Source organism: Chiloscyllium plagiosum, unplaced genomic scaffold, assembly GCF_037043375.1.
Source record: "Chiloscyllium plagiosum isolate Xiang-an unplaced genomic scaffold, Cpla_swu_hap1 HiC_scaffold_1, whole genome shotgun sequence".
NCBI classification, from domain to species: Eukaryota; Metazoa; Chordata; class Chondrichthyes; order Orectolobiformes; family Hemiscylliidae; genus Chiloscyllium; species Chiloscyllium plagiosum.
In genome coordinates, this window is record NW_028270139.1 from 85,446,003 (window position 1) to 85,472,875 (window position 26,873).

Here is a 26,873-nt window from a genome sequence, read left to right on the forward strand (position 1 = left end):
TGATCGGGTTGCAGTTGTGTTTTGCTATGGTAAAGAGACATAAGTGAATTACAGGTCTCAACTTTAAAGTTTTACTCATTTCAGGTATATATTAAAATAATTGATACAAATGACCATCGTCCGGAATTTTCAAAACCAAAATATGAAGTAAATATCCCAGAAGACACAATTCCTGAATCTATAATTTTGCAAGTTAGTGCCACGGATAAGGATGAGAAGAATAAGTTGATTTACATCCTTCAAAGCAGCACAGATCCAAGCAGTCTGAAGAAGTTTAGGCTGGATCCTTCCACTGGGAATCTCCTTACAGCTGAAAAGCTGGATCATGAGATGAAGCACCAGCATATTCTTACTGTTATGGTGAGTGTGATACTCTTTGAAGAAAATATATCTTCTTGACACATTTTGGCTATTATCACAGACAATTATTTTAATGGTTTTATGAGTATATACTCTTCCTGACTTTTTAAAACTATCTTTCACCAATTAAGTTTGATTATAAAGAGAAGATTGAAGGACTAGTTTGAATCTTATCAGAGTGGAATATGGCAGAAATTGGAAAATGTCTCCACATCTGGAACTCGTCACTTTATTCATGTGCCCTAGACTTATGATTTTGTAATGCTTTCTGGCGTGATAGTTTCACTGAACTAGAGAACTGTTACAATCTTGACTGCACCTTAAGAGTTGAGACTGTGCAGCGGCATGTAGATGAAATGCTCCTAATGTACCTGTGACCTATGCGTGTAAGTGAAGGTTTCCATTTCAAATGATGTTGTATCGGAGAAAGTGAGGATTGCAGATGCTGGAGAGTCAAAAGTTGAAAAGTGTGGCATTGGAAAAGCATAACAGTTCAGGCATCCGAGGAGCAGGAGAGTTGATGTTTTGGGCATAAGCCCTTCATTAGGAAATGAAGTTGTGTGCCCACTTATGCATAGACAGACTACAGTGCATGTAACAACCAGGAATTTTGAGAGATGTAGTACACATTTGAGTATCAGAATTATCCATACTATTCAGATCTAATTGTTCTAAAGGTGCTCAGTAAAACTCCTTATTAATACAGGCCCACAGCAGCTCAATGGGACCAATCCACATACTTGGGCCAATTCACTGTTCTCCAACACTGTATCTGTCCTTGATTCCATTGGGATGATAATGAAATGTTTGGTGCTCCTTGGGTGACTCATGGAAGATCCTTTCTTGGCAAGGAGAGCTGGTGGTGTATCAGTAATTTGGATGAAGAGAAATTTTCTAATGTGCAAAGATAGGTAGGAAGCTATCAAGAAGGTGGACTGCTCATTTACAATCTCATTTTCTCACCATTCTAGTTTTAAGGAGGAAGCAGATGGGGATAGCCATTAGATTGTCAACAAATTGTTTTTGTGACAGTGTACATTATTCATTCCTTCCCAAGGTCCGAGATCAAGATGTACCTGTCAAACGCAATTATGTGAGAGTCATTATTAATGTTGAAGACACCAATGACCATGCACCATGGTTTACGAGTACCTCCTATACTGGTCATGTGTATGAATCTGCTGCAATTGACTCAGCAGTGCTTCAAGTTACTGCACTGGATAAAGATAAAGGCCAAAATGCAGAAGTGACTTACACTATTGAATCAGGTAATTTTTGGTTTCCTTTGTTTGAGACTTGAGTTACTGATCATATTGCATGAGAAAGGAACATTGGAAAATATCAACCAAACAGTCAGCAAGAAAAATGAAGGTAATGTTTCAAATGTATATCTTTCATTAAAGTTCTAAACCTAACGAATAATGAACATTTCAGAGTAAGAAATTATAAAGGAAGGGAGAGAAAGCAACACTTAATCAAATGGCATTGATAGAAGTCAATAGCCTGAATAATTTGCGAATTATTAGATAGAAGATTACTAGAAAAAATTACAAGATACTGTGAAGACATTAAATATGGAAAAAAAAGGCCTGGTTAGTTTGTGCAAACAAAAACATGGGAAAATAGGGAAATTTGAGAATTTTCTTTTTAAATGAAAGGAAGTTTTATGTAGGAGTTTGAAATGAAAACAGAAAATTCTTACCACCTACAAATGAGAGTAATGTCCAGGTAGCACGATAAATAGACCTATTGTTAGCTTTGTAATGCCCGACTTAGTCTTGATCCTCTTTTCTCCATCACCCCCCCCTCCCAAATTGGTCAAAGAGCCAGATACAAAACTGATCACATTCTAACTTTACAGACAAGCTGTACCTCAAAATAGCACTCTGCCACTGTAACTTCTTAGCTCTATGGAGTAGATTCAGCTGAATAGCCATTGAAAATGGAAAATAGTGGGGAGCTTTAGCATCCAAATTGCTAATATTGCACTCCTAGCATTTCATGTTCGTGTCTACAAATTAGTGAACATACTTGAATGAGGATAAATAGTAGGATTGTGTATTGATGAATTTAATTGGCACTAACCTATGGAGACATTTTTCCTATTTTCCCAACATTGTATTTTGTACAAAAAACAAAGAAATTGGGGGTGGAAAGCATAGTGAATGTTGGATTAACCATATTACAAGCACATTCCTTAGATGTCTGAAATGATATGCATATTATTTATGATGCAGTTTTAGTTTGTCAAAGGCTAAAATCCTGAAAATCAAATACTAGCAAGAAGATTCATTTAAAACTTTGAAATGATTTTACTACTTTAATTATTTTTCATGTCTGGCTGAAAGAAAGCATTTGGGTTCATTAAGCACAGCACAAGATAACGGGCGGCACGGTAGCACAGTGGTTAGCACTGCTGCTTCACAGCGCCAGAGACCCGGGTTCAATTCCTGCCTCAGGCGACTCTCTGTGTGGAGTTTGCACATTCTCCCCGTGTCTGCGTGGGTTTCCTCCGGGTGCTCCGGTTTCCTCCCACAATCCAAAAAATGTGCAGGTTAGGTGAATTGGCCATGCTAAATTGCCCGTAGTGTTAGGTGAAGGGGTAAATGTAAGAGAATGGGTCTGGGTGGGTTACGCTTCGGCGTGTCAGTGTGGACTTGCTGGGCCGAAGGGCCTGTTTCCACACTGTAAGTAATCTAATCTAATCTAATAACAGTCCAGACGTTCTTAAGTTAAGTTGTGGATTCCTCACTCATTTTAAATAGGGGGTCAAATTTTCACCTGTCACTGAATAGATGGTCAACCTATCAATCAAAATCAGTGATCTGGTAAATCAGTTGGCTATCAGTTCAGTCGTCTTCAAAGGTTTCAATGTATTTAGCTTTAGAGCCTTTGTTGCCACTCCAGGCAATAGAATTTCACAATTACTGCTTAGTTGAATTTTTGACCCAATAATGGACCTAGCTTTATAGGGATAGTTGTGAAGGGGACTTTTAAGTTTGTTTGACTGTTTTATGAACTTTTAATAACTTTAGCTTTCTTTTGAAGTCTTCATTTTTCAGTGCCTATTTGTTTATTTATACAGGAATAAGTGTTTACAGTATGGATGCTTTTTCATGCTATATAAAAGACATTTGTAGTTGAGTTTGTAGAAGGAGTTTTTTTTCCCTGAATACTTTTGAATGTTTATTTTGATAGTTCAAAACATTTCAAAGATATGTTTTGTTATTATTGGACTCATTGATTCTGTAATTAGATGTTTGAAGAGAGCTTTAAAGGTTGACCAAGTTCTTTATACTCATTAATGCTCAATTCTCCTTACTGCAGAATGCTGAAAAACACTTGATCAACTACACAAAGTATCCTTAACGCATCCGAACACTTAAAAACAAAATTGCTGTTCAATTTGATGCTCATTCGATATTTAAGAACTAAGCTCTGTTATCAATCACTGCACTAAGACATACTTAAATTATACTCCTTCACCTAAATATAGCATGTGAAGTTGACCACTTATGTAATTTTGGCTGACAGAAGGTTTCTGGCTCCAGTTTAAGAAAATCTATGTTCAGGAGTTCTTTAAGAAGCCGTAAACTGTCTCCTCCAAACTCTGTTGGAATCCATCAAATTTCCAAGTGGTGTGAGTTTTTGTCCCTGCATTGAGATAGGCAAGGACACAATTGCTGAGTATGGGCTCGTTATTCCAAGGAGCCAAAACTGCCACACAGTTGGAATGGGGACAGGAATTCTAGAATTGGGTCGCAGCCACCATTTTTAAGTTTTCCCTACCTCCGTTCCAACACAACATTTGGGGCAGAGAATCATAAGCATTTCTAATTCTTATAGACTTGATGGTGATAATACGTTGTGATCCCATTTGGCTATGACAGGAAAACTAAAATGCCTAGAAATTAGATTATGCAGTATCTCTATTGGAAGTACGATGTAGGTACTTAACCGTTAAATGTTGCCAGAAACTCTGCCATCTGTCAAAATTGTTAAGGTGTCCAATTTGTCTGTACGGAAATGATGGTGAAACACCTTTTGCATTTGTGTCATGCATCTTTGTAAAATTTAACTTTGTACGACTCATTGTCCTGTTCTCACACATGTTGCCATCGGTGTCTTCATGTATTTGGTTGATACACCAGTACTCTTCAAAGAAACTCTTAGTGAATGTCCTTGAAAGGGAAATGTCAGATATTATCCTGCAATCACGATGAGCAAATACTGCACCCCCAGCCCTACTCCTTTCTTTTGCAGAAAATGTAAAACAAGCACTAAGCCCCATTGTAACTGATGGATAGAACTTGATGCCTGTTTTAAGTGATCACCTGAACATCATCTGAGGCAATTTATCATAAGAATTTCAGGCCATCTTGGGATGCAGGACATAGTCCTATGATTTACTTGTGCTACCTATGATATTTGTAAAGTATACTTTACAAATATATGTCTATCCTATTTTATCTGATAGCCATATGCTAATAAAGTATAATGGTAACACATGGAAATGAGACAAAGGTAGCAATGGGAAGAGCCATATTTAATAAGAAGATGTGGTTACGAATAGGAATGCAGAATAAATAGCTCAAAGAATGGCTTTTAGAGACCTGGATTTGGAGTCTTGTTTTATGGATGTGAGACATGGACACTGGCAGAAGGATGGGGCCAGTTTGCCATGTAACTTTGAAATGTAAGTTTGGATGTGCATTAATAGGATTTCCTGGACAGAAAAAAAGTGGCAAGTTGTGGTGACTGCTGTAGAGACTGAATAAACAAAAAAAAAGCTTTTCCTACATAATTAGGAAAACACAGACAAACTGCCTAGGGCATATTTTAAGTAGAAACAGATTTTGTTAGAGATCTTATGGAGGGAAGATTTCAAGAATAAAGAGGAAGAGGAAAATGGAGGATATTGATGTTGGATGGTTTGAAAATTAAAGCAAATTATTGATATATTAAATGAATAGAGATATGGAAGGACAACACTGAGCCAAGGACTGACTTTTAGATAGAGAACACACCATGATTTTATTTGTATATATTATAATTTGTCATAATATGTATATGTTTGCCTTTACAGGAAATGCTGCTAACAGTTTTGCCATTAATCCAGTTCTGGGTACTGTTATCGTAGCAAAAGGTCTGGATCGTAGTACACGGAGACAATATGAACTTATTGTTAAAGCAACTGATGGAGGAGTGCCTCCAATGAGTGCAATTACTTCTGTTCGCATCTTCGTGACCGTTTCCGATAATGCAGCACCCAAGTTTGCAGTAAAAGAGTACTATGCAGAAATAAGTGAAGGAGCTAGTATTGGCAGTTTTGTCATCCTGGCAACTGCATCCAGTCAATCAACAATAACTTACGAAATAAAAGATGGAAATACTGATGGTGCATTTAATATTAACCCTAACTCAGGTGTCATAATCATTCAAGAAGCACTTGACAATGAAGAATTGGCTTTGTACCGGCTTACAGTTCAAGCCACGAATATGGCTGGCTTATCGACCAATATTACTGTTTTAATACAGGTGCAAGATGAAAATGACAATATGCCAGTCTTCACTCAATCAGAGTATATTGGAATCATTAGTGAATCTGCATATGTCAACAGTGTGGTTCTGAATGACAAAAATACTCCACTGGTAATTCAAGCCACAGATGCTGATGAAGGATCCAATGCTCTTCTGATTTATCAGATTGCTGAACCATCTGCTCAGAAATATTTTGCCATTGATTCCAGCACAGGTGCTATTCGTGCAGTCCTGAAGCTAGACTATGAGGAGACTAGCATCTTTCATTTTACTGTGCAAGTACACGACAGTGGAAATCCACAGTTATTTGCAGAATATGAAGCGAATGTTACCATTCATGTGATTGATGTAAATGATTGCCCTCCAGTATTTGTTCAGGATCTGTATGAGGTGTCTCTCCTTGTGCCAACTTATAAAGGAGTGAAAGTGGTTGTTGTAAATGCCACAGATGCGGACTCTAGTTCCAATGCAGATCTAATATATTCCATAATTGATGGCAACATAGGTGAGAAGTTCTCCATGGCTGCAAAGACAGGACTGATTTCAGTGAGAAACGTGACTCAGCTGAGAAGCAGGTATGAGCTTACAGTTAGAGCTAGTGATGGAAGGTTTTCGAGCACAACTTCAGTACATGTAAGTATAAAAGAAAGCCAAGAAAGTAACTTGAAATTCACGCAAAGCTCATATTCTGCTGTGGTGAAGGAAAACTCTACAGACATTAAAACCATAGCCATCATTACCACAATGGGCAATGAAATGAATGAACCATTGTTTTACCATATCCTTAACCCTGATAGCAAGTTTAAAATAAGCCGCACTTCAGGTGTTCTTGCGACTACAGGAATTCCATTTGATCGTGAAGAACAAGATGTATATGATGTAGTAGTTGAAGTGAGTGAAGAAAAGAAATCATCAAGAGTTGCTCATGTTGTTGTGAAAGTTACTGTTGAAGACATTAATGACAATGCTCCAATTTTTGTGAACTTGCCTTATTATGCTGTAGTTCAGGTTGATGCTGAAGTAGGTCACATTATTCGCCAAGTCACTGCCATAGACAAGGATGTTGGTAAAAATGGAGAAGTTTACTATTACCTCAAAAAAGAACATGAGCATTTTCAGGTAGAACCATCAGGGGCAATATGTTTGAAAAAGAGTTTTGAACCCAACCTATCAAATGTGGAGTTTGTTATTATTGTTGCAGCGAAAGATGGAGGAGAGGAACCACTTTCAACAGAAGTTGAAGTACCTATCACTGTTATAAATAAAGCCATGCCTGTATTTGAAAAACCATTTTACAGTATTGAAATTCCTGAAGACATTCAGCTGCATACTCCTGTTGTATATGTGCAGGCTAACAGTCCAGAAGGTCCTCGTGTCATTTACAGTATCGCAGATGGAGATCCTTTCAATCAGTTTACAATCAACTTCAACACTGGAGTTGTAAGTGTGATTAGTTCACTAGACTTTGAAATGCATCCAGCTTATAAGTTAACGGTAAGAGCAACAGATTCATTGACTGGATCTCATGCTGAGGTATTTGTTGATATTGTGATAGAAGATGTCAATGATAATCCTCCAGTGTTTACAGAGAGAAAGTACACTGCCACTCTGTCTGAGGCTTCTGTGGTAGGTACGTCAGTGGTTCAGGTCATTGCTACTGATTCAGATTCAGGAATGAATAAAATTCTTTACTACCAATTGGTAGAAGATGAAACCAAAAGCTCAGAATATTTTCACATTGACAGTACCAGTGGCCTCATTTTGACAGCGCGGATGCTGGATTATGAACATATTCAGCAGTATAATCTCCTTGTTAGAGCCCTGGATAGTGGAAAACCTCAACTTTCTAGTGACATTATTCTAACTGTCCACATCACTGATTTGAATGACAACCCACCATTGTTTAATGAACTGTTGTACCAAGCCTCCATACGTGAGCCTGTAACTCGTGGGCATTTTGTAATGCATGTTCAAGCCTCTGATGCAGATATGTCTGACGTGGAGAAACTTCAATATTCAATTATCTCAGGCAATGAGCATATGAATTTTGCAATTGACAGTAAATCTGGCATTATTACAGTTGCAAACTTACACAAACAGAATTTGGAGGCAGTTTACAACCTTGGTGTGTCTGTATCAGATGGTGTTTTTCGAAGCTCAGCAGAAGTTCGGGTGAGCATTGTTACTGCTAATTTCCATAATCCTGTTTTTGATCAAACTAGCTATGAGGTAGAATTGGCTGAAAATTCAGATGTTGGTACCCTGGTAACCGAAGTAAGGGCTACCGATGAAGACTCTGGCACATATGGGCACATAAGTTATTACATTGTTAACGACTTTGCAAGAGATAAATTTTCTGTTGAGCAAAAAGGCAAGATTTTCACATCAGAGAAATTGGATCGTGAGAACCCATTAGAGAAGGTAATTGTCATTAGTATTATGGCAAAAGATGGTGGTGGTAAAGTGGCTTTCTGCAATGTCAATGTTATACTTACTGATGAAAATGATAATGTGCCTCAGTTCCGAGCTACAGAGTACATGGTAAACATCGGTGCATACGCTCCGAAGGGATCTTCGGTCATTAAGATTGTAGCATCAGATGCCGATGAAGGAAGTAATGCAGATATTGCCTACACCATTGAGGCAGATTCTGACAGTGTTGAAGAAAACCTTCAAATTGATTCAATTTCTGGGCTCATTAGTACCAAAGAGAGTCTGGTTGGGCTGGAAAACCACTTTTATACTTTCTTTGTGAGAGCCAAAGATGGTGGAGTACCACAGCAGGAATCTCTTGTTCCCATCTATGTTAGAATACTCCCACCTGAAGTTCCACTTCCAGTATTTCCTGAACCCTTCTACACATTCACAATCTCTGAAGAAATCAATATTGGGACTGAGATTGACATTATTCGAGCAGAAAATGATCAACAAATAGCATACACTCTTGTGAAGGGTAATACCCCTGAAAGTAACATGGATCAAATATTCGCCATAGAACGTGACACTGGAAGATTAAAAACTGAAAAGAAACTTGATCATGAAACAACTAAATGGTACCAGATTACAGTCATGGCACAATATCCCTTCGAGGAATATGAAATAGTTTCTTCTGTGGATGTGCGTATTCAAGTGAAAGATGAAAATGATAATGCACCTGTTTTTGATTCTAATCCATATGAAGCCTTTGTTGTGGAAAACCTACCTGAAGGAACCACAGTCATTCAAGTAAAAGCGACAGATCTGGATTCTGGCACAAACGGTCAGGTGACTTATAGTTTAGCTCAATCTCAGGAACTTGATCATACACTGGAACTCTTCACCATTAACAGTGAAACAGGTTGGATAACTACTCTCAAAGAATTGGACCATGAGGAGCAGAAGAAGTACAACATCGTAGTAGTGGCATCTGATCAAGGAGAAAAGGTGCAATTGTCCACTACTTCAGTAGTGGATGTCACTGTTAGTGATGTCAATGATAATCCTCCACGCTTTACCGCTGAAGTCTACAAAGGGACTGTGAGTGAAGATGACCCACCGGGTGGAGTGATAGCCATCTTGAGTACAACAGATGCTGACACTGAAGAAGTCAATAGACAAGTTACCTGCTACATTACAGGTAAGGACTTTGTCAAAGTACAGATACTTCGTGCAGATCTTGATGACTGCATTTTATGTTAACAATTTACTTGTTAAAATGTCTATATATGTTTTATCGGTTGATAGGGCTGACGTTAAAATTAGCGAATTTATATTTCTCATGCCTTGCTGTTAGATCTAAATCATGGCATTTTGTTTATCTGCAGAAGGTTGCTTAACTTTTTAAATCCATTAATCGCAAAACCGCAGACCTCTACCATACTTACTAGTTCTGAAGTTTCTAACCAAGTAGTTTTTAGTTCAAAGTTCACCCATTTTACATCCTTATTATTGTTGGAAAAGCTGGTACAGATAGTCAGTTTTGGAGACCAATATCCTGTGTATTTTTTAAAAAGAAAGTTCTATGGCAAATATAAAAAAAACACAATGAGGCAAGGAGACTTCGGACCCTGCCCATGACTTTGCCCAGATAGCACTAGTGAGGCCCAAGGCCAAAATTCAGGCCATCCTCTAGCCTCCTACTTGGGGCACATATTTTATGAGCAGCCCCGTTTTTGAGGATGTAAGTGGGCGGAAAACAATTCTGCTTTGTATGATATAAGTGGTTAGTAATTTTATAGACATGTCTGTAATAGTCTAATCCATAACAATCTATCCCAGAGTATTTACACTAAAATTTTGACTAGTTGTTTTCTGTAATCGGGCGTTTTAAATTTTAGGTAAAAATTGACATACCTGAGTTTTTGTTTGAACATGCATGTATCCAAAACTTCTGATTGTATTCAAAAACTTCAGTGTTTCACTCAGATCTTCACTTAAACTTAACATGGGGTCAGAATTTGAATCCATAGTGCATAGTATTAATACGGTACAGGTATGGTATGTGGTATGTATAATTTTAAAACCTTATATAGTCTTGCCTATGATTTGCTGAGTGTTTTGCAATATCATAGAGGTCCACAGCACAGAATAAGTCCCTTCAGCCTACCGAGTCTGCACCAATCAAAAACAAGCACCTAATCTCATTTTTCAACACATGGTCCACAGCCTTGTATGTCTTGACATCATGTGTGCATCTTAAATGTTATGACTGTTTCGGTCTGAACCACCTTGACAGGCAATGAGTTCCAGATTTCCACCACCTGGGTGAAAAACATTTTTCCTCACATCTCCTCTAAACCTTCTGTCCCTCGTGTTAAATTTATGCTGCTGGTCATTGTTCCTTCCAGCAAAGGATAAAGTTTCTTGCTGTCTACCTGTCTCTATCCCTCACAAATTTACACATCTTAATCATGTCCCCCCTTCAGTCTCCTCTGCTCCAAGGAAAACAGCTCCAGTCTATCCAATCTCCCTTCATAATTAAAATTGCCAGCCCAGGCAACATTCTGATAAATCTCCTTTGCACTCTCTTCAGTGCAAACACCTCTATGACACTTCTGTTCTACAGTGTGGATTCCAGAACTGCTCAAAGTACTGTATCTGTGGCCTAACCAACCTTTTGTACAATTGCAGCATAATCTTTCTGCACTTATTCTCTGTGCATCAACTGATAAACGCGAGTATTTCACATGCCCTCTTAACCACTTTATCTACCTGTCCTGTGTCAAAAGGACTGGTGGACATGCACGCTATGGTCAGCTTATCCTTTGTGCTTGCTCGGGGCTTACTGTTCATTATGTCTTGTTTGTTCTGGTCACACTTACGTGGATTGAGTTCCATTTGCAACTCAGCTCGTCTGACCAACCCATCAGCATCCTCCTGTGATCTACGTCTATCCACTTTTAACCACCCCACTAATTTCCGTATAGTCTGTGAACTTACTGATAACTCTCCTGCATTCAAGTCTCAATCATTTCTTTTAACCACAAATGGCAACAACCCCAAAACTGATCCCTGTGGAATCCCACTGGGCACAATCTTTCATTACTTGAGGTCGTATCTGGAGCAGTGTCCACTGTTTTGGCCCCTGTATGTAAGAAAGAATATTTTGGGCATTGGAGGCACTTAAAAGGAGATGTACCAGGCTGATTCCTGAGATGAAGAGGTTACCTTATCCAAAACAGCTAAATAAGTTAGGCCTTTCTACATTGGAGTTTAGGAAAATGAGGGGTGATCTTGTTGAAACATGAGAAAAGTGTGAGAGATGTTTCCACTCGTAGGGGGATCTCAAACTAGCAGGCAGAGTTATCGAATAAAGGGACATGCATTTAAAAATGAGATACGAAGGAGTTCCTTCCAGAGAGTAGTAAAGGTACTGAATTCTGTACCCCAGAGAGTTGTGGAGGCTAGACCATTGAAAGGATTTAAAGAGGAAGGTAACCCACTGCCCCCTGCCATCCTGTGATTTGTGTGGCTGGAAAGAGAGCAATTGCTGGGCACCAGTAAGCAGAATATCTGAAAGGGAGGTTTGGGGAAGGGGTAATTCATAGGACAAGAATTTAGTAAGCAAGAGAACCATTCTCAAATCATCCTCATTAACAGCTTATCCAGGGGAGTAAGTTGGTATCAAACTGTCCTTGCAAACTGGTGAAGAGGAGCAATTTTTTTTCTGAGGGTGATTCATGTTTGGAATACTCTACCTCCGAGAGGAATAAAGGCTGTGTCATTTAATATATGCACAGCTGAGCAACACAGATTTTTGTCTGGCCTGATGTTCATGGTTTCTGGAGAACCTGCAGTGAAGTGAAATGGAGGCTATATAATCAGCCATGATTTTATTGACAAGTGGAGCAGATTTGAAGGGCTGAATGGTCTACCCCAGTTTCTTCTGTTTTTATGTTCTTACATAATCTCCTCTTGCAGAAAGTGTTATGAGCAATAGCTCCTCTGCACTGAGTAAGCTTTCTATTTAAGACAGGACTGATGGCATTTGAGGAGCAAGTGTAACACTACTGTTAAGTAAATGAGGCAGCAGCAGGTTTGGCTGCTGCTTTCTTCAAAGGTGAACAGGTATAGACAGATCATGATTCGAAACTCCTGTACCCAAAAAAGGATTTTAACAACTTTTCAGCTTGATAGTTCGTGACCAAATAGAAGAATGTTAGGAATTTAACTTTGCCTGTGTTTGGACTCTGAAGCATTAGATTAAACAAAGTAAACTTTAAATTTGGCAAAACGCCATATTTTACAGAACGATTGTTGAATTGTTCCTTCCACAAGTTTCTCCACTAGTTATATTGTTGTTGGGTAATTATTTAGCCTTATATCTGGATAATAGTGGATTTCTTCATCTCGCAGTATAAATTGTTTCCAAAATGATAGTTTGGAAACAATTGTTATTTACATTTTCAGTTTCCATTGATTCTGATTTGAATGATACAGAATAATTCTTATTGGTGTAATGAAATTCTGTATTTGTGTTGTGCAGAATTCTTTTTGTATTTAGCTGCTGATAAGTTTAATTGGATTTAAAGTTGTAAAGGTTAGCCTTTTCTGATTGCTTATTGAAGCTCTCACCCTTGGGAAGTACATGATTGAGGCAGAGTGGGAGTTACTAATAGACTGTAATTGATTTTTTTTTACAGAAAGCCTTGTTGGGAAACAAACTTTGTTTGCATGTGCTATCAGTTAAACCACGTACCAAGAACTGTTCTTATAAGAATTTGACCAGATAAACTGAACTTTCAAATGCTTTTCATGGTGTACAGCCGTGCTATAAGTGATTCTCTGCTATATTTTATTTTAATATTACAGCCTAAGCCCACAATCAAAACTTGGGAAGGAGAGTTTATTTTGCTTTCGTTCTCCACCGAGATGGAAGTTGGAATCTAAAATTACTAGGAGAAAGTGAGGACTGCAGATGCTGGAGATCAGAGCTGAAAATGTGTTGCTGCAAAAGCGCAGCAGGTCAGGCAGCATCCAAGGAGCAGGAGAATCTACGTTTCAGGCATAAGCCCTTCTTCAGGATTCCTGCAGAAGGGCTTATGCCCGAAATGTCGATTCTTCTGCTCCTTGCATGCTGCCTGACGTGCTGCGCTTTTCCAGCAACACATTTTCATCTAAAATTACTAGCCAGCATTAAAATTGCAATCTCTGTTTTCCATTCAAGTTGAAATGGAATGTGAAATCAATTAAAAATAATTTTGTTTAATGTCATCACCAGCACACTACAGCCCACTTTAAGCAGTAGAAATGTCTTTACTACTTAGATTTTGTTGACTGAACTGTTTTTTTCAGTAACAAATAGGTGAAGATGCAACTAAATGCAGCACTTGGCTATGTACACCAGATACCTATACTCAATTCCCAACCTATGCAACAGCTCACCTTTGAAATTGTATCAATTGTGATGTTTTGTTTCTAATACAGACATAAAGATTTGTTTCTGGGCTAAATGCCAATAGCTGCCTCGTGTCTCCTGTTCATCATATTCCAATTAGTGCATGAGTGGGCAGCACGGTGGCACAGTGGTTAGCACTGCTGCCTCACAGCGCCAGAGACCCGGGTTCAATTCCCGACTCAGGCGACTGACTGTGTGGAGTTTGCACGTTCTCCCCGTGTCTGCGTGGGTTTCCTCCGGGTGCTCCGGTTTCCTCCCACAGTCCAAAGATGTGCGGGTCAGGTGAATTGGCCATACTAAATTGCCCGTAGTGTTAGGTTAAAGGGATAAATGTAGGGGTATGGGTGGGTTGCGCTTTGGCGGGTCGGTGTGGACTTGTTAGGCCAAAGGGCCTGTTTCCACACTGTAAGTAATCTAATCTTGACATAAAAAGCAGAAGAAATGCAGATGCTGTACATCAAACAAAAACAAATTGCTAGAAAAGCTTGGCAGGTCAGGCAGCATCTGTGCAGGGAAATCAATTACTGTTTTGGGTCCAGTGACCCTCATGAGTTGACATTTTAGTGATAATTTGGACTTGACTATGAATTTCTTCACATTCAACAGCTGCTGAAATTTGTTACCTAGGCTCAAACTCCCAGAAGTTACAGGATGACTATCAGAAGCCGAAGTATTATCATCTCATAATAAAGTTCTTACATTCATTTATTAGAACAACCACGCCTTTAATGTCTATTGTAATCTAACCAAGTTGATTACTGACAGCATTTGCTGGTGCACACATGTTCAGAAATGTTTTCGAAATGGTTCAAACTATTGACCAATAGAGGTATCGATGATTACACAGCAGTTAATACTACTCCCTTTGATGTGATAGTATGCTCATAACTGCCAATTTTAAATTAATTTTCAGGAGGAGATCCTCTGGGACAATATGCAATTGAGCACATTCAAAATGAATGGAAGGTTTATGTCAGAAAACCTTTGGATAGAGAGAAGAGAGATCATTACCTTCTGAACATTACAGCGACTGATGGGACATTAGTGGCTAAAGCTGTAGTAGAGGTTAAAGTCCTTGATGCAAATGATAACAGTCCTACTTGCGAGAAGGTGAGTGTTGGATGTGCAGAAATTATTGCAAGCAATTAATATATAATTTTTTAAAATTCTTAATGTAAGTTTGAACCTTAAGAATTTTTGAAATTACTGTATGTTTGGTAATTGCAATGAAGGGAGCTACACACGCTCTTTAAAAGGTCACATGACATTTACCTGGCTTAGTGACTCAATTCATAGTATCAAACAGATGGTGTTGCTCAGTTGTGATTATGTCCATAAACAAAATGCTGGATAGGATTCATGAAAAGCTGATGGCACACTTGATAAAAACAGATTTTCAAAACATTCTTATGCATTTTTTACTCTTCATGTATTTTAAGTTAGATGACCTAAGCTACAGAGAGCAGATTTATAAGAATTGTATTTCTTGTAGTTTCTTGACCAATGTAATCCCTCCACATCTCTTTTACTTCTGTGAAGAATGAGTCACAGCTCCAGTCTAAAGATTGTTTTTATCCCTCAAAATGACTTTGCTGCACTGTTTCTCTCCTGGTGGAAGTTTGCCTGTTATATATTTGACAGATTTGTTTTGGTCAAAATCTTGCTTAGTGTTTGTTTACCTCTGTATTCAGAGGATAAATTGCATCATGACATAAACAAAGAACCAGGGGTGCTGGAGATCTGAAATTAACATTGGTATCAGGACACCCGGTTTTTCTTGTCTTAAATCTGAGTTAGAAATGCAATGTATGCATTGTAATCTGTTGTGCCAGTACCAGAAGTCGACTGGACATCAAAATGGCTTAGATGACTTTTATTCTCCAGATGGAACATGCCTTCAGCTCCTTTAATATGCAAGTCAGGTTCCTATGCCTATTGAATTCTTAAAGGGAATGCGATAAAAGACAACTTTTGTTCTGACCATTTAAACTTTGGCACTTCAGTATGCCTAGTGATGCTGGATGTTTGTTATACAAAACTTCAGTTATGTGCATTGTTACCTGTACGATGGTGGTGGGAATTAGAAAGTACAGTGTCGCACCAAGGCTATAGGCACATTATTCTGCCAAACCATCGAATGACATGCTATTTTTTTCCTTGTTTCTATGACCAAAGTTTGATGAGCATTGATCAATCTTGTGCCTAACGGGCCACATTCTCTCATTTGTGATCTAATTGGGAAAACAAGGTACAGCAGAAAGGCCATTCCCCCCTTTAAATCCATTGTTTACACTGTTTCATCAACTTGCATCTTCTTCCTTGCCTGGTATATCTTCAACTCTGCTTTAAATATATTAATTAAGTCATAATGCTTTCTCTGAATGTCTGATTCACCATATCCATGAAAAGAATCTCTTTTTGAGGCTCCATTAATTTTATCTCCGTGTACAAAAATATTTTCTCTCAGATTCACCAGCTCTTATAGCTTCAATGCTTCTTGGCCATTTTCCTCATTGAAAAATTAGACCAATTCTTGCAATTTCAAGTACTGAATGAAATAGCCATCACTTCCAAATCCTGCTCCAATCCACCAAGTCCTATAGAAGGTAGTTCCCAAATGGTACACAATACTCTATGGGTGATGTATAAAAGGTTTAAATAATCTTGCTTTAATTCGTAGATTCACAAAATCCCTACAGTGTGGAAACAGGCCATTTAGCCCACCAACTCCACACCAACTTTCCAAATTGTAACTCATCCAGACCCATTCCACTACCCTATTACTCTACATTTTCCCCTGACTAATGCACCTAACCTACACACCCTTGAACACCATGGGCAAATTAGCATGGCCAATTCACCTGACCTGCACCCATTTGGAATGTGGGAGGAAACCCACACAGAATGGGGAGAATGTGCCCACACCATACAGACAGTTGCCTGAGGCTGGAATCAAATATTGAACCGCAGCGCGGTACCCACTTAGCTTTGTTGAAATCAACCTCTCAATTCAACAAAAGGTCAGTGAGCAACTCAAATCCAGATTTGTTTTTAATTTCCTTTTCTAGTGGATTATTTAATATTTATCTATGTTAAAAAATCTGTCTCCACCAATTAGTGTTGTATGATTGCAACTGTCAAATCATAACATTTCTTAATTGACAATATCATTTTTATATTATGACTACATCCACTTCTTGTCAACTTGCTTCATTATAAATACCAGCATTCACATTTACACCTTGCGTAATCAATCTAGATTTATGATTTGGTGATTATACCCTTTCTCTAATCAATGCAATTATTTCTTTAGGAACACCTACTGCAACAAGTTGTATTTACTTAGCAACTTTAATTATAAAAATCATCATAAAATTATGAACAACTAGGACCGAATGTGTATAATAGCTGATGAAGGGCTGTAAACCCGATTTTCCTCCTCAGATGCTGCCTGATCTGTGCTGTTCCAGCACCCCACTCTTGATTCTGTTCTCCAGCATCTGCAGTCCTCAGTTTCTCCCAGAAGGTGTATGACTTTAAGTAGGATTTGAATGCCATTTTAATCCTATTATCCCTAACTGTTCAATGCCATTTGACCTGAAGCTTGCACTCAGTTTAAATTTGCCATGTGTGATGCTGTGGAAGATTAAATGGTATTAGACATTCTTATTGAAGTACAAGATCTTTAGAACCATTGTATTAGGGACAGTAATCATCAAATGGTGAGAATTGGTTTACGAGATGTAATAAATTACTATCTGTCAATCTTGTTCCATCAGTAATAAGCGGCAAATGATCAAGCAAAGCTGATTTGGTGTAGGAGGAGGTTTGAAAGATTTTGACTGGTAATAGTGGATCCTTAAAATAGTGTGAGAAACTGCAGCAGCATTTTTCTTCGATGGCTCCATCATCTGCCAGTTATTTCAAGGTTTGTGGGTGAAATTAAATGAAAACTGCTGAGTAGAATGTTATTTTCCTTTTTAGACACTATACACTGAGACAATTGCAGAGGATGTTCCTTCTGGCAAACTAATTCTTGTGGTGCTGGCTGAAGACGCAGATATTCGTTCAAATGCTGAAATCACTTACACCCTCCATGGAACTGGTTCGGAGAAATTCAGACTAGATCCAGACACCGGTGAGGATATTTACACTTCTTGTGTCATAAGATGTGATACTTCCGTTCATTTTCCAAGATTGATACACTTCATAAATTGTAACAAACTTTCCAACATTTGCTTTAAAATGTATTTCACCCACAGTTGAATTAATTTGTTACTTTTAATCTCCCTCCAGAAAATTAATTAAGATTGTTGAATGAAAAGAAATTGACATCCATGCCAAAAGCTAATGGACTATTGGGTACATAATGAAAATCTGTTAAATGGTATTGCTTTGTAGGATGGCTAGAGAAAATAGACTGAACAGTTATTGAATTCTAAAATCTGTTGAAAGCCAGATGAAAATCAAGTGCTAATATCAAGAAAGTGTAAAATTTGTCAACTGATAATTTTAGCATCTAACTTGAATTTAAATTAACTACTTAGGTGAATTGAAAACATTAGCTCCACTCGATCGTGAAGAGCAAGCAGTTTATAACCTATTGATGAAAGCCACTGATGGAGGAGGTCGCTTCTGCCAGGCTGATGTTGTGATAATACTGGAGGATGTGAATGATAATGCACCAGTGTTCTCAGCTGATCCATACACTGTATCTGTCTTTGAAAACACAGCTAATAAGACACTGTTAACAAGAGTTCAAGCCACTGATGCAGATACAGGTAGGATGTGGTCCAATAATATTAATAACCAATCATGTTAGAATGCAGTTGTCGAAAACTAAGCAAATCTATTTCCGGATGTATTGTACAATGAAAGTTCCATTTAGAAAAGGGGAGTGCAACCTCTCAGTATTGTAAATAGATATAGTCACAGGAACTTAATGCAGTAATCTTCAAACAAAGAAACTTAATGATTTGTCAAAATTAATGGCATATTTTTAAATAATGTTTTAATACAGCTGTATATTTATGTAAATGGAAAGTTATACATTTTTGTTTTGAAATGTGACAAGACTACATTAATTACAATTGTCGACTGGGATATAAAGCAATAGTCAAGCCCTGCCCAACCCCTGTTGGAGAATGAGTGGGGAAGTTGTTTCCATTGGAGAATCCTGATGCAACTTAAATGTTACAAGGTAATTAATGGACTGGCATCTGATTGTCCACGCATTCAAGACCAAGCGGGATGGAAATTTTGTCCCATAGAACTGCCAGCCAGTCAGGAGTATTGTTTGATGCCAGTATTGCACCAGGGCCCAGCCTGAGTATCAGATGAATGGGAATTTCCTTTTTGGAAAAGGAGTCATCAGACAGGAAATTACAGAGGGGGGAGCAAGGTGCTGGTTTTCAGTTTCCTCCCTGACCGGGTTTGCTGGTAGTCATCAGGATCACAGGATAGCCATGTGATTCCAGTTAAATACTTGAACCACCATTAAATTCTGATGTGCTCTCAACTGACTTATTACTGAGTCTAATTCCCATATTGGGCCCTTCCTCCTCCAAGGAGAAACAGAGGACTGCAGATGCTGGAGAACGGAGTCTTGGGTGTGGAAAAGCACAGCAGGTCAGGCAGCATCCAAGGACAAATCGTATTCTCCACTGGCATGATGTTACCCACTAACCAAACCAGACCTTTTGTCTACCACATAAATGAATAATATGGTGAATGAACGTCAGTGCCATGTGATCCCAGTTATTTAGATTGTACTTCTCAATGTTTGGTAGATCATGTTAAATGATAAATCTCATTGACTATCTAAAATGGGCATTTGCCAACTATGCTCATGGAGCCTATGCTTTCTAAACTGAAACATAGTGCCCAGGATTAGGTGAGATTCTGCCACTAGAACAAAGAAGAGACGAAGAAAATTAAAACACAGGAATAGCTAATCCAGATCCTCTATTTAAACCTGTTACCTATTTTCTAAGGATCTGTATCCCTCTGCTCCCTGCCCATTCATGTATCTGTCTAGATACATCTTAAGTGACGTTATTGTGCCCACCTCTAACACCTCCACTGGCAACGCATTCCAGGCACTTACTACCCTCTGCATAAAGATCTTTACATGCATATCTCTGTTAAACTTTTCCCCCCTCACCTTGAACTTGTGATCCCTATTAATTGAATCCCTGACTCTGGGGAGAAAGCTTCTTGTTATCCACCCTGTCTATAACTCTCATGATTTTCAGACCCCCCTCAACCTCCATCTTTCTAATGAAAATAATTCTAATCTACTCAATCTCTTCATAGCTAGTGCCCTCCATAACAGGCAACATCCTGGTAAACCACCTCTGCACCCTCTCCAAAGCATCCACATCCTTTTGGTAATGTGGTGACCAGAACTGTATGCAGGATTCCAAGTGTGGCCGAACCAAAGTCCTATACAACTGTAACATGGCCTGCCAACTCTTATACTCAATATTCTATCTGATGAAGGAAAGCATGCTGTATGCCTTCTTGACCACCATATCAATCTGCATGGCCACCTTTGGGGTACAATGAACCTGAATGCCCAGATCTCTCTGTATGTCAATTTTCCCCAAGACTTTTCCATTTACCATATAGTTAACTCTTGAATTGGATCTTCCAAAATGCATCACCTCACATTTGCCTGGATTGAACTCCATCTACCATTTCTCCACCCAACTCTCCAATCTATCTATATTCTGCTGTATTCTCTGACAGTTCCCTTCACTATCTGCTACGCCACTAACCTTAGTATCGTCTTCAAACTTGCTAATCAGACCACCTAAACCTTTATACATTAGATAGCATTCACTAAATAACCCCAACTGTGCTAAGAATTACAGGGGAACCTCCATTATCCGAACGAGATGACCCCCCCCAAACCCTGTCCACCCGTCCTCAATCCCGTCCAACGCCACTCCCTGCCCGCCCCCAAAACCCTGTCCAATGCTGCCCCCATCCACCCCTCAATACTGCCCCCTGCCCATCCCCCAAACCCGTCCAACACCACACCCTGTCCGCATCCGTGCTGCCCCACCCCCGGCTACCCACTTCCCCCTCTGGGGCAGCCGAACCGTGCACACCAACTGTAAAACTGCTGCTACCTTTCTGGAGTAAGTCTTCAAATAGCACACGCAAATGCACAGTCTCACACAACGTTTTTAGATTAGATTAGATGACTTAGTGTGGAAACAGGCCCTTCGGCCCAACAAGTCCACACCGACCCGCCGAAGCGCAACCCACCCAGACCCATTCCCCTACATTTACCCCTTCATCTAACACTACGGGCAATTTACCTAACCTGCACATTTTTGGACTGTGTGAGGAAACCAGAGCACCTGGAGGAAACCCACGCTGACATGGGGAGAACGTGCAAACTCCACACAGAGAGTCGCCTGAGGCGGGAATTGAACCCGGGTCTCTGGCGCTGTGAGGCAGCAGCGCTAACCACTGTGCTACCGTGCCGCCCACTAACTGCAACATTTTGACAAGTTCCACCTCTGCCCTGTATGGGACAATGTTAGAGAGAATATCTGGGGAAAGGGGGTTTAGGGTTCACCCCTATGTAGAACTCCAGGGAAAGTGTGGGGAGACGGAGGGCGGGAGGCCAGTCATTTGTTGATGGTGCCTGGGCTCTCATCTGTGTCCAGGACTGTTCTCGGCAGAGACTGTTTTTAATCAGTGTGAACAAAAGACCTGATCAAGGTTGAAACAGCTCTTTCATGTAATGTTTCTATCTGGACCTCGAGATCTCCTTCGGATAATCTGATATTTGGATAATTGATATTCGGATAATCGGTTCCTCTGTATACCAGAATTCAGTTTAAGATCATCAGCCAGGCTCTTTATATAATTCATTTGTGTGTTAGAAAGTTCATTTGTTCACATTATCTTTATAGGCAAAAAATAATATGTCCAAACATTGTATCTTTCTCATTGCTGAAAAAGTTATAGAGACCGTGACTCCCCAATGCATCCCCACAGCAATGCCCTGATCAGTCAAAGCTGGCTTTGCTGTTTTGAACCTCATTAAGACTAAGACAGTTAACAATTCCTGCTGATTCTCCTTGCCAACCATAATCCAATCAATCAACACCCTCTTTTCATGCTGCAGAAATAATTGTTACCTTTCTAAAGGTGTTATTGTGTCTCAATCCTGGTGGATAGGCGAAAAGGTTTTACTTCACATCTCTTTTTAGCAATATATAAATATTTTGTCTATAAAAGCAGGTGAGAGGCTGCTATTACTGAGATTAATGCAGCTCCAACAATACTCAAGAAGCTTAACAATATCTGTTACCAAACAACCTGCTTAACTGACAGTCTATCCAACACTTTGAATGTTCATTCTCCCCTCACTGAAACACAATAACAATAGTTTGTAGAAAGTGTACAACAGTGACTCACCAAGGCTTCTTCGACAATACCTTCAATCCTCCAACCTTAAAAGGTTAAGGGCATTAGACACATGGTGCACCATAATTTGGAAGTCACCCTTCAAACCAGAACACCATCAAGTTCTGCAACTACATCACTGTTTATGGGTGTCACTTTTTCCGAATCCTGCAACTATTGCTTGACAACACTGCAGGTGTGCTAGCACTACAGACTACAGTTTTCAAAAAGACAGCTCACCATGCTAACAGCATTTAGGAATTGGTAATAGATAGTTTCCTTGTCAGCAGCACTCGTATCACAAGTGTAAACAGGGCAAATACAAAGGATATATTGGCCTTGGAGGTGGTGGAGTGAAAATTCTTTGCTATATTACCTGAACTTAAAGATTTTATATTGTGAAAATGGGTTGTTTAAACTACCTTAACAAAAACAAGGATTCACATTTTAAAATTTAGAGCAGCCCATTCAAGAGGGAAATCAAGAAGTACTTTCATACTTCGGGATGAGAAGTGTGCAATTATGACCCTCACTTAGGTGTGTGTGTTGGATCAATTGAAGTTGTCAAAAACCAAGATGAACAACTTTTTTATTCAATATTAAAGGATATAGATCAAATACTGTTGGATGGAATTGCAGCATAGATCAACCAAGCTTAATAGTTTTTTTATTTGTTTGTTTGGTTATTCAGAAGGTGGTGGTGAGCTGCTACCTGAACGACTGCATTCTATCTGGTGTAGGTTGACCCAAATGCTGTTAGGGAGGGAATTCCAGGATTTTGATCCAGTGACAGTGAGTGATAGCGATATATTTCCAAATCACGATGGTGAGTGGTTTGGAGGGAAATGTGCAGATTCTGGTATTCTCATGTATCTGCTGCCTTGTGCTTCTACCTGGCCGCTCTTATGGGTTTGAAAAGGGTTGCCTGAGGACCCTTGGTAAATTTCTGCCATACCTCTCTAAATGGTACACATCACTGCTGCTGAGTGTTGGTGGTGGGGGTAAGTGAACCTTGATGAAAGTAGTGTCAGTCACACAGGCTGTTTTGTCTGAACTGGTATCAAGCTTCCAAGCTGTCGTTGGAGCTGTACTCCTCCACAGAAGTGGTAAGTATTCCATCACACTCCTAATTTGCCTCTTGTAGGTAGAGGACAGGATTTAGGAAGGTGATAAGTGAATCATTTGCTGCAGAACATCTAATTTTTGACCTTCTGTACTACTAATGCTGTTTAAGTGGCTTATTGAGTTCAGTTTTGAGTCAGTGGCACACCTCAGGATGTTGATAATGGGAAATTCTGCTTTGATAATACCATCCAATTTCAAGGGCGGTAGATACTATCCTGTTCAAAATGGTCATTTCCTAGCATTTATGTGGTGTTAATTGTCACTTGTCATTCCAAGCCTGGATACTTCCCGAGCGTTGCTGAATCTTTATGCGGACCGTGTCAGTATCTGAGGACTCCGAAGTGGTACTGTCCGTTTTGTTGGTTCCTTCATCACCTGGTACAGACCCAGTCTTGCAGCCGGACTCGACATTAGGACTCAGCAGCTCAGTAGTTGTGGTGCTGCCTAGCCATTCTTGATGTTAAACCTTGAAGTCCTCTACCCAGAGTATATTCCATGCCCTTGCCAACCTCAGTCCTGCCTCCAGGTTGCAGTGGGATGGGTATGTGTTAATCATTAGGGGTTTTTTGGTTCATGTTTGATTTGATGCCGTAAGACTTCTTAGAGTCTGGAGTCACTGTCAAGGGCTCCCAGAACAACTCTCTACTTTATATCACTGGGCCATCCACCTGTGCTAGATTATAGTTGGGACAGGACATACCCAGCATGCTGTTGTCTGATATATTGACTATAAAGTACAGTTCTGACACTGACTGTGCATGACTTTTCTGTGAATCAGCTCACTTGATTCTAGATCCTGGAGTGTCTCTTCCAGGGCACAGGCCTGGGCAGATAATAGTGACACTAAGTTGCCTAAGCATTAAGACATCCTTTCCTGGCATTGCACTTATTGCACAAAGAAAAGGATGAAACCAGTGTCATTTTGAGCCAGCCCAGATGGAGAACTGGTCTGATAACTGAAAGCCTGCAGTCAAAGCCACCTCGACCTGGGTTTTCTGTCAGGGTTTACTTATCTTTATTATCTCTCACAACATTAGCAATGGCTAAGGATCATGTTCATGGTCACCAGGATTTAACCGCACACTGGTATGCCATGGGTATGCCTCCTCTGTCTCCTGTAGTTTAGTCTGGATCTGAAAGGTATGCAAGTTGCATAGGTTGCCATGGGGATCCGTGCATACCACTTGCTGTTGAAGAGGCCATTTACTGGCAAAATTATACTAGTACTCAATGATGAGAGCTGAAGGAAAGAGACAACAAACAGACTGTCCAGTATGTAGAACAGTCATAATATATTTAATGCACGTCAACAGAAAGGACTAAAGGTATACTGAATGCTGAATGTACCTAATATTGGAATTCTCAAACATTTTGTCAAAATTGTCAAAACCTTTTCTCTTTAGAAAATCGTGATATTACAATAGGTCAAGCTCCTTACTTTGAGAGTTCCTAACTCCTCACCCTAGGATTCTTTTTTCTGTACCTGAATGCTTTGCTCAAAGGCAATGCAACTCATGATCTCGGCAAGAATAGGGCAAGCAAGCAGATCCAAAATCCACACCTGCCTTGTCAACTAAGATTAACCACCACCTCCTAAAGTGATATTGTACAGTGAATTCTGAATTCCGAGCTTCTGACTCAGAGGCAGGGATGCTATCCTGCACCATAAGACCTCCTCAACCTTGGGTTAAGTTGGGACAGGTTTGGCAGCCCAGTGAGATGTGCATTCTGAATGCTAGCTGCAGATCCCATTTTGGTGTTTTTGTTAGTTTTGTGTTTGTAACTGTGTTTTGAAATTTATTGCTTCATCAGCCTTTTAAAGCAGTATTGGTTGATATCTTTTAATGACAGTTTAGCAAGACATGACAAAATAACAATTAACCAGAAATTTTACATTTCTTTCCAAACAGTTTGTTTTTAACTTGCATAAGGCACATTTCTGTGTGGCTGATAATGTAGTGAAAATGCAAACAAAGAATCACTCATGTCAGTTCATTTAGGGAATACATTAATCATGGTAATATTCCGTGCACAAATTAGACTAGATGCTAAGGGAACAGTATGAATCCACTGTAAATTGTTAAGTAAGTGTTTGCAAGCATGTTGAATTCAACAATGATTTTATTCAGATTTGTAATCTTTTAGGTCTTCTGTAAAATTCAACTTATTTTAGTAATGTTTAAATTGACAAGCTTAAATTTAAATAAAAACCAAAAGTACTGCAGATGCTGGAAATCTGATTCAGAAATTGCTGGAATAGCTCAGCAAGTCTGGTGGCACCAAATCAGAGTTACTGTTTTGGGTCCAGTAACCCTTTCTCAGAACTGATGGAATTCTCTTAGATTAAATATTTTGCTTGGCTTCAATAGTTTTGAATTTTAAGATATTAGTTTACAAATAACCTTTTTATTATTAAAGTCTGTCCATCATATAAAGTAATTTGCAAAATCCTCATTATGCAGAAGGAGGATTTAGCCTGGTGTCTGCACACTTTCCAAATAAGCATCAAGACTTGGTACTATTTTCCTGCATTTTCCCCATAATCATGTATTGACCTCTTGAATGCATTCATTGAATCACCCTCAACCACACACTCAGGCAGTGCATTCCAAAAGCGCACAGTTCACTGTGTGAGAACTCTCTTTCTCACATCACATTTACTTCTGTTTTTGCAAAATGCTTTAAATCCATGCTCTTTTGTTTGTAAACTTTTTATCCGCAAGAGTAGTTTCTCCCTATCTATTCAGTTCAGACCTCTTGTGGATTTTGAAAACTTCATATCTCCCCTGAGCCTTCCGTGCTGCAACTTTTTCGATCAATCTGATCGTCTCATCCCTGGATCCATTCTTCTAAATCACTCCTGCACTGCCTCAAACGGTGTTTTTAATCGTTCCTAAAGTGTTGGCTTCAGGACTCTGTGCATTCCAGCTTTAGTCTTATTTAGATTCTTCATAATGAGACGGCTCAGTGGTTAGCACTGCTGTCTCTCAGCAGCAGGGTCCCAGGTTCGATTCCAGCCTCTGGCGACTGTCTGTGTGGAGTTTGCCCAGCCTCCATGTGTCTGCATAGGTTTCCTCCGGGTGCTCCGATTTCCTCCCACAGTCCAAAGATGTGCAGGTCAGGTGAATTGGCCGTGCTAAATTGCCCATGGTGTTAGGTGCATTAGTCAGAGGGAAGTGGGTCTGGGTTACTTTTCGGAGGGTGTGGACTGGTTGGGCCGAAGGGCCTGTTTCCACACTGTAGGGAATCTAATAATCTCCCTGCTCTTATACTCTCTGCATCTATTATTGAAGCCTGGGATAATATATGCTTTATTAATAGCTCTCCACCTCTCCTGTCATCTTTTGACTTATGTGCATAGACATCTATGTCTCTCTGCTTCTGCACAGCCTGTAGAATTGTACTTTTTATTATACTGTATCTACTTCTTTTGTTCACAATGTATCACCTCATACTTGTCTACATTAAAGTTCATCTGTCCCCGTCTGCGTACTCCTCCAACTTGTCAATACTTATTTGTGTAATCTGTGAATTTTGATGTTAT

At 39.4% G+C, this 26,873-nt stretch overlaps 1 protein-coding gene across 5 annotated transcripts in view; it reads left to right on the top strand.

Annotated features, from left to right (window-relative positions):
• fat1a (FAT atypical cadherin 1a) overlaps window positions 1-26,873 on the top strand; it is a 204,968-nt gene that overhangs the window by 129,971 nt on the left and 48,124 nt on the right. For all 5 annotated transcript variants that reach the window (XM_043689861.2, XM_043689853.2, XM_087988561.1 and 2 more), the window contains exons 8-13: window positions 85-360; window positions 1,418-1,628; window positions 5,447-9,517; window positions 14,691-14,887; window positions 17,762-17,915; window positions 18,325-18,558. In XM_043689861.2, the coding sequence (XP_043545796.2) occupies window positions 85-360; window positions 1,418-1,628; window positions 5,447-9,517; window positions 14,691-14,887; window positions 17,762-17,915; window positions 18,325-18,558 (5,143 nt within the window). The remainder of the gene's footprint in view (window positions 1-84; window positions 361-1,417; window positions 1,629-5,446; window positions 9,518-14,690; window positions 14,888-17,761; window positions 17,916-18,324; window positions 18,559-26,873) is intronic.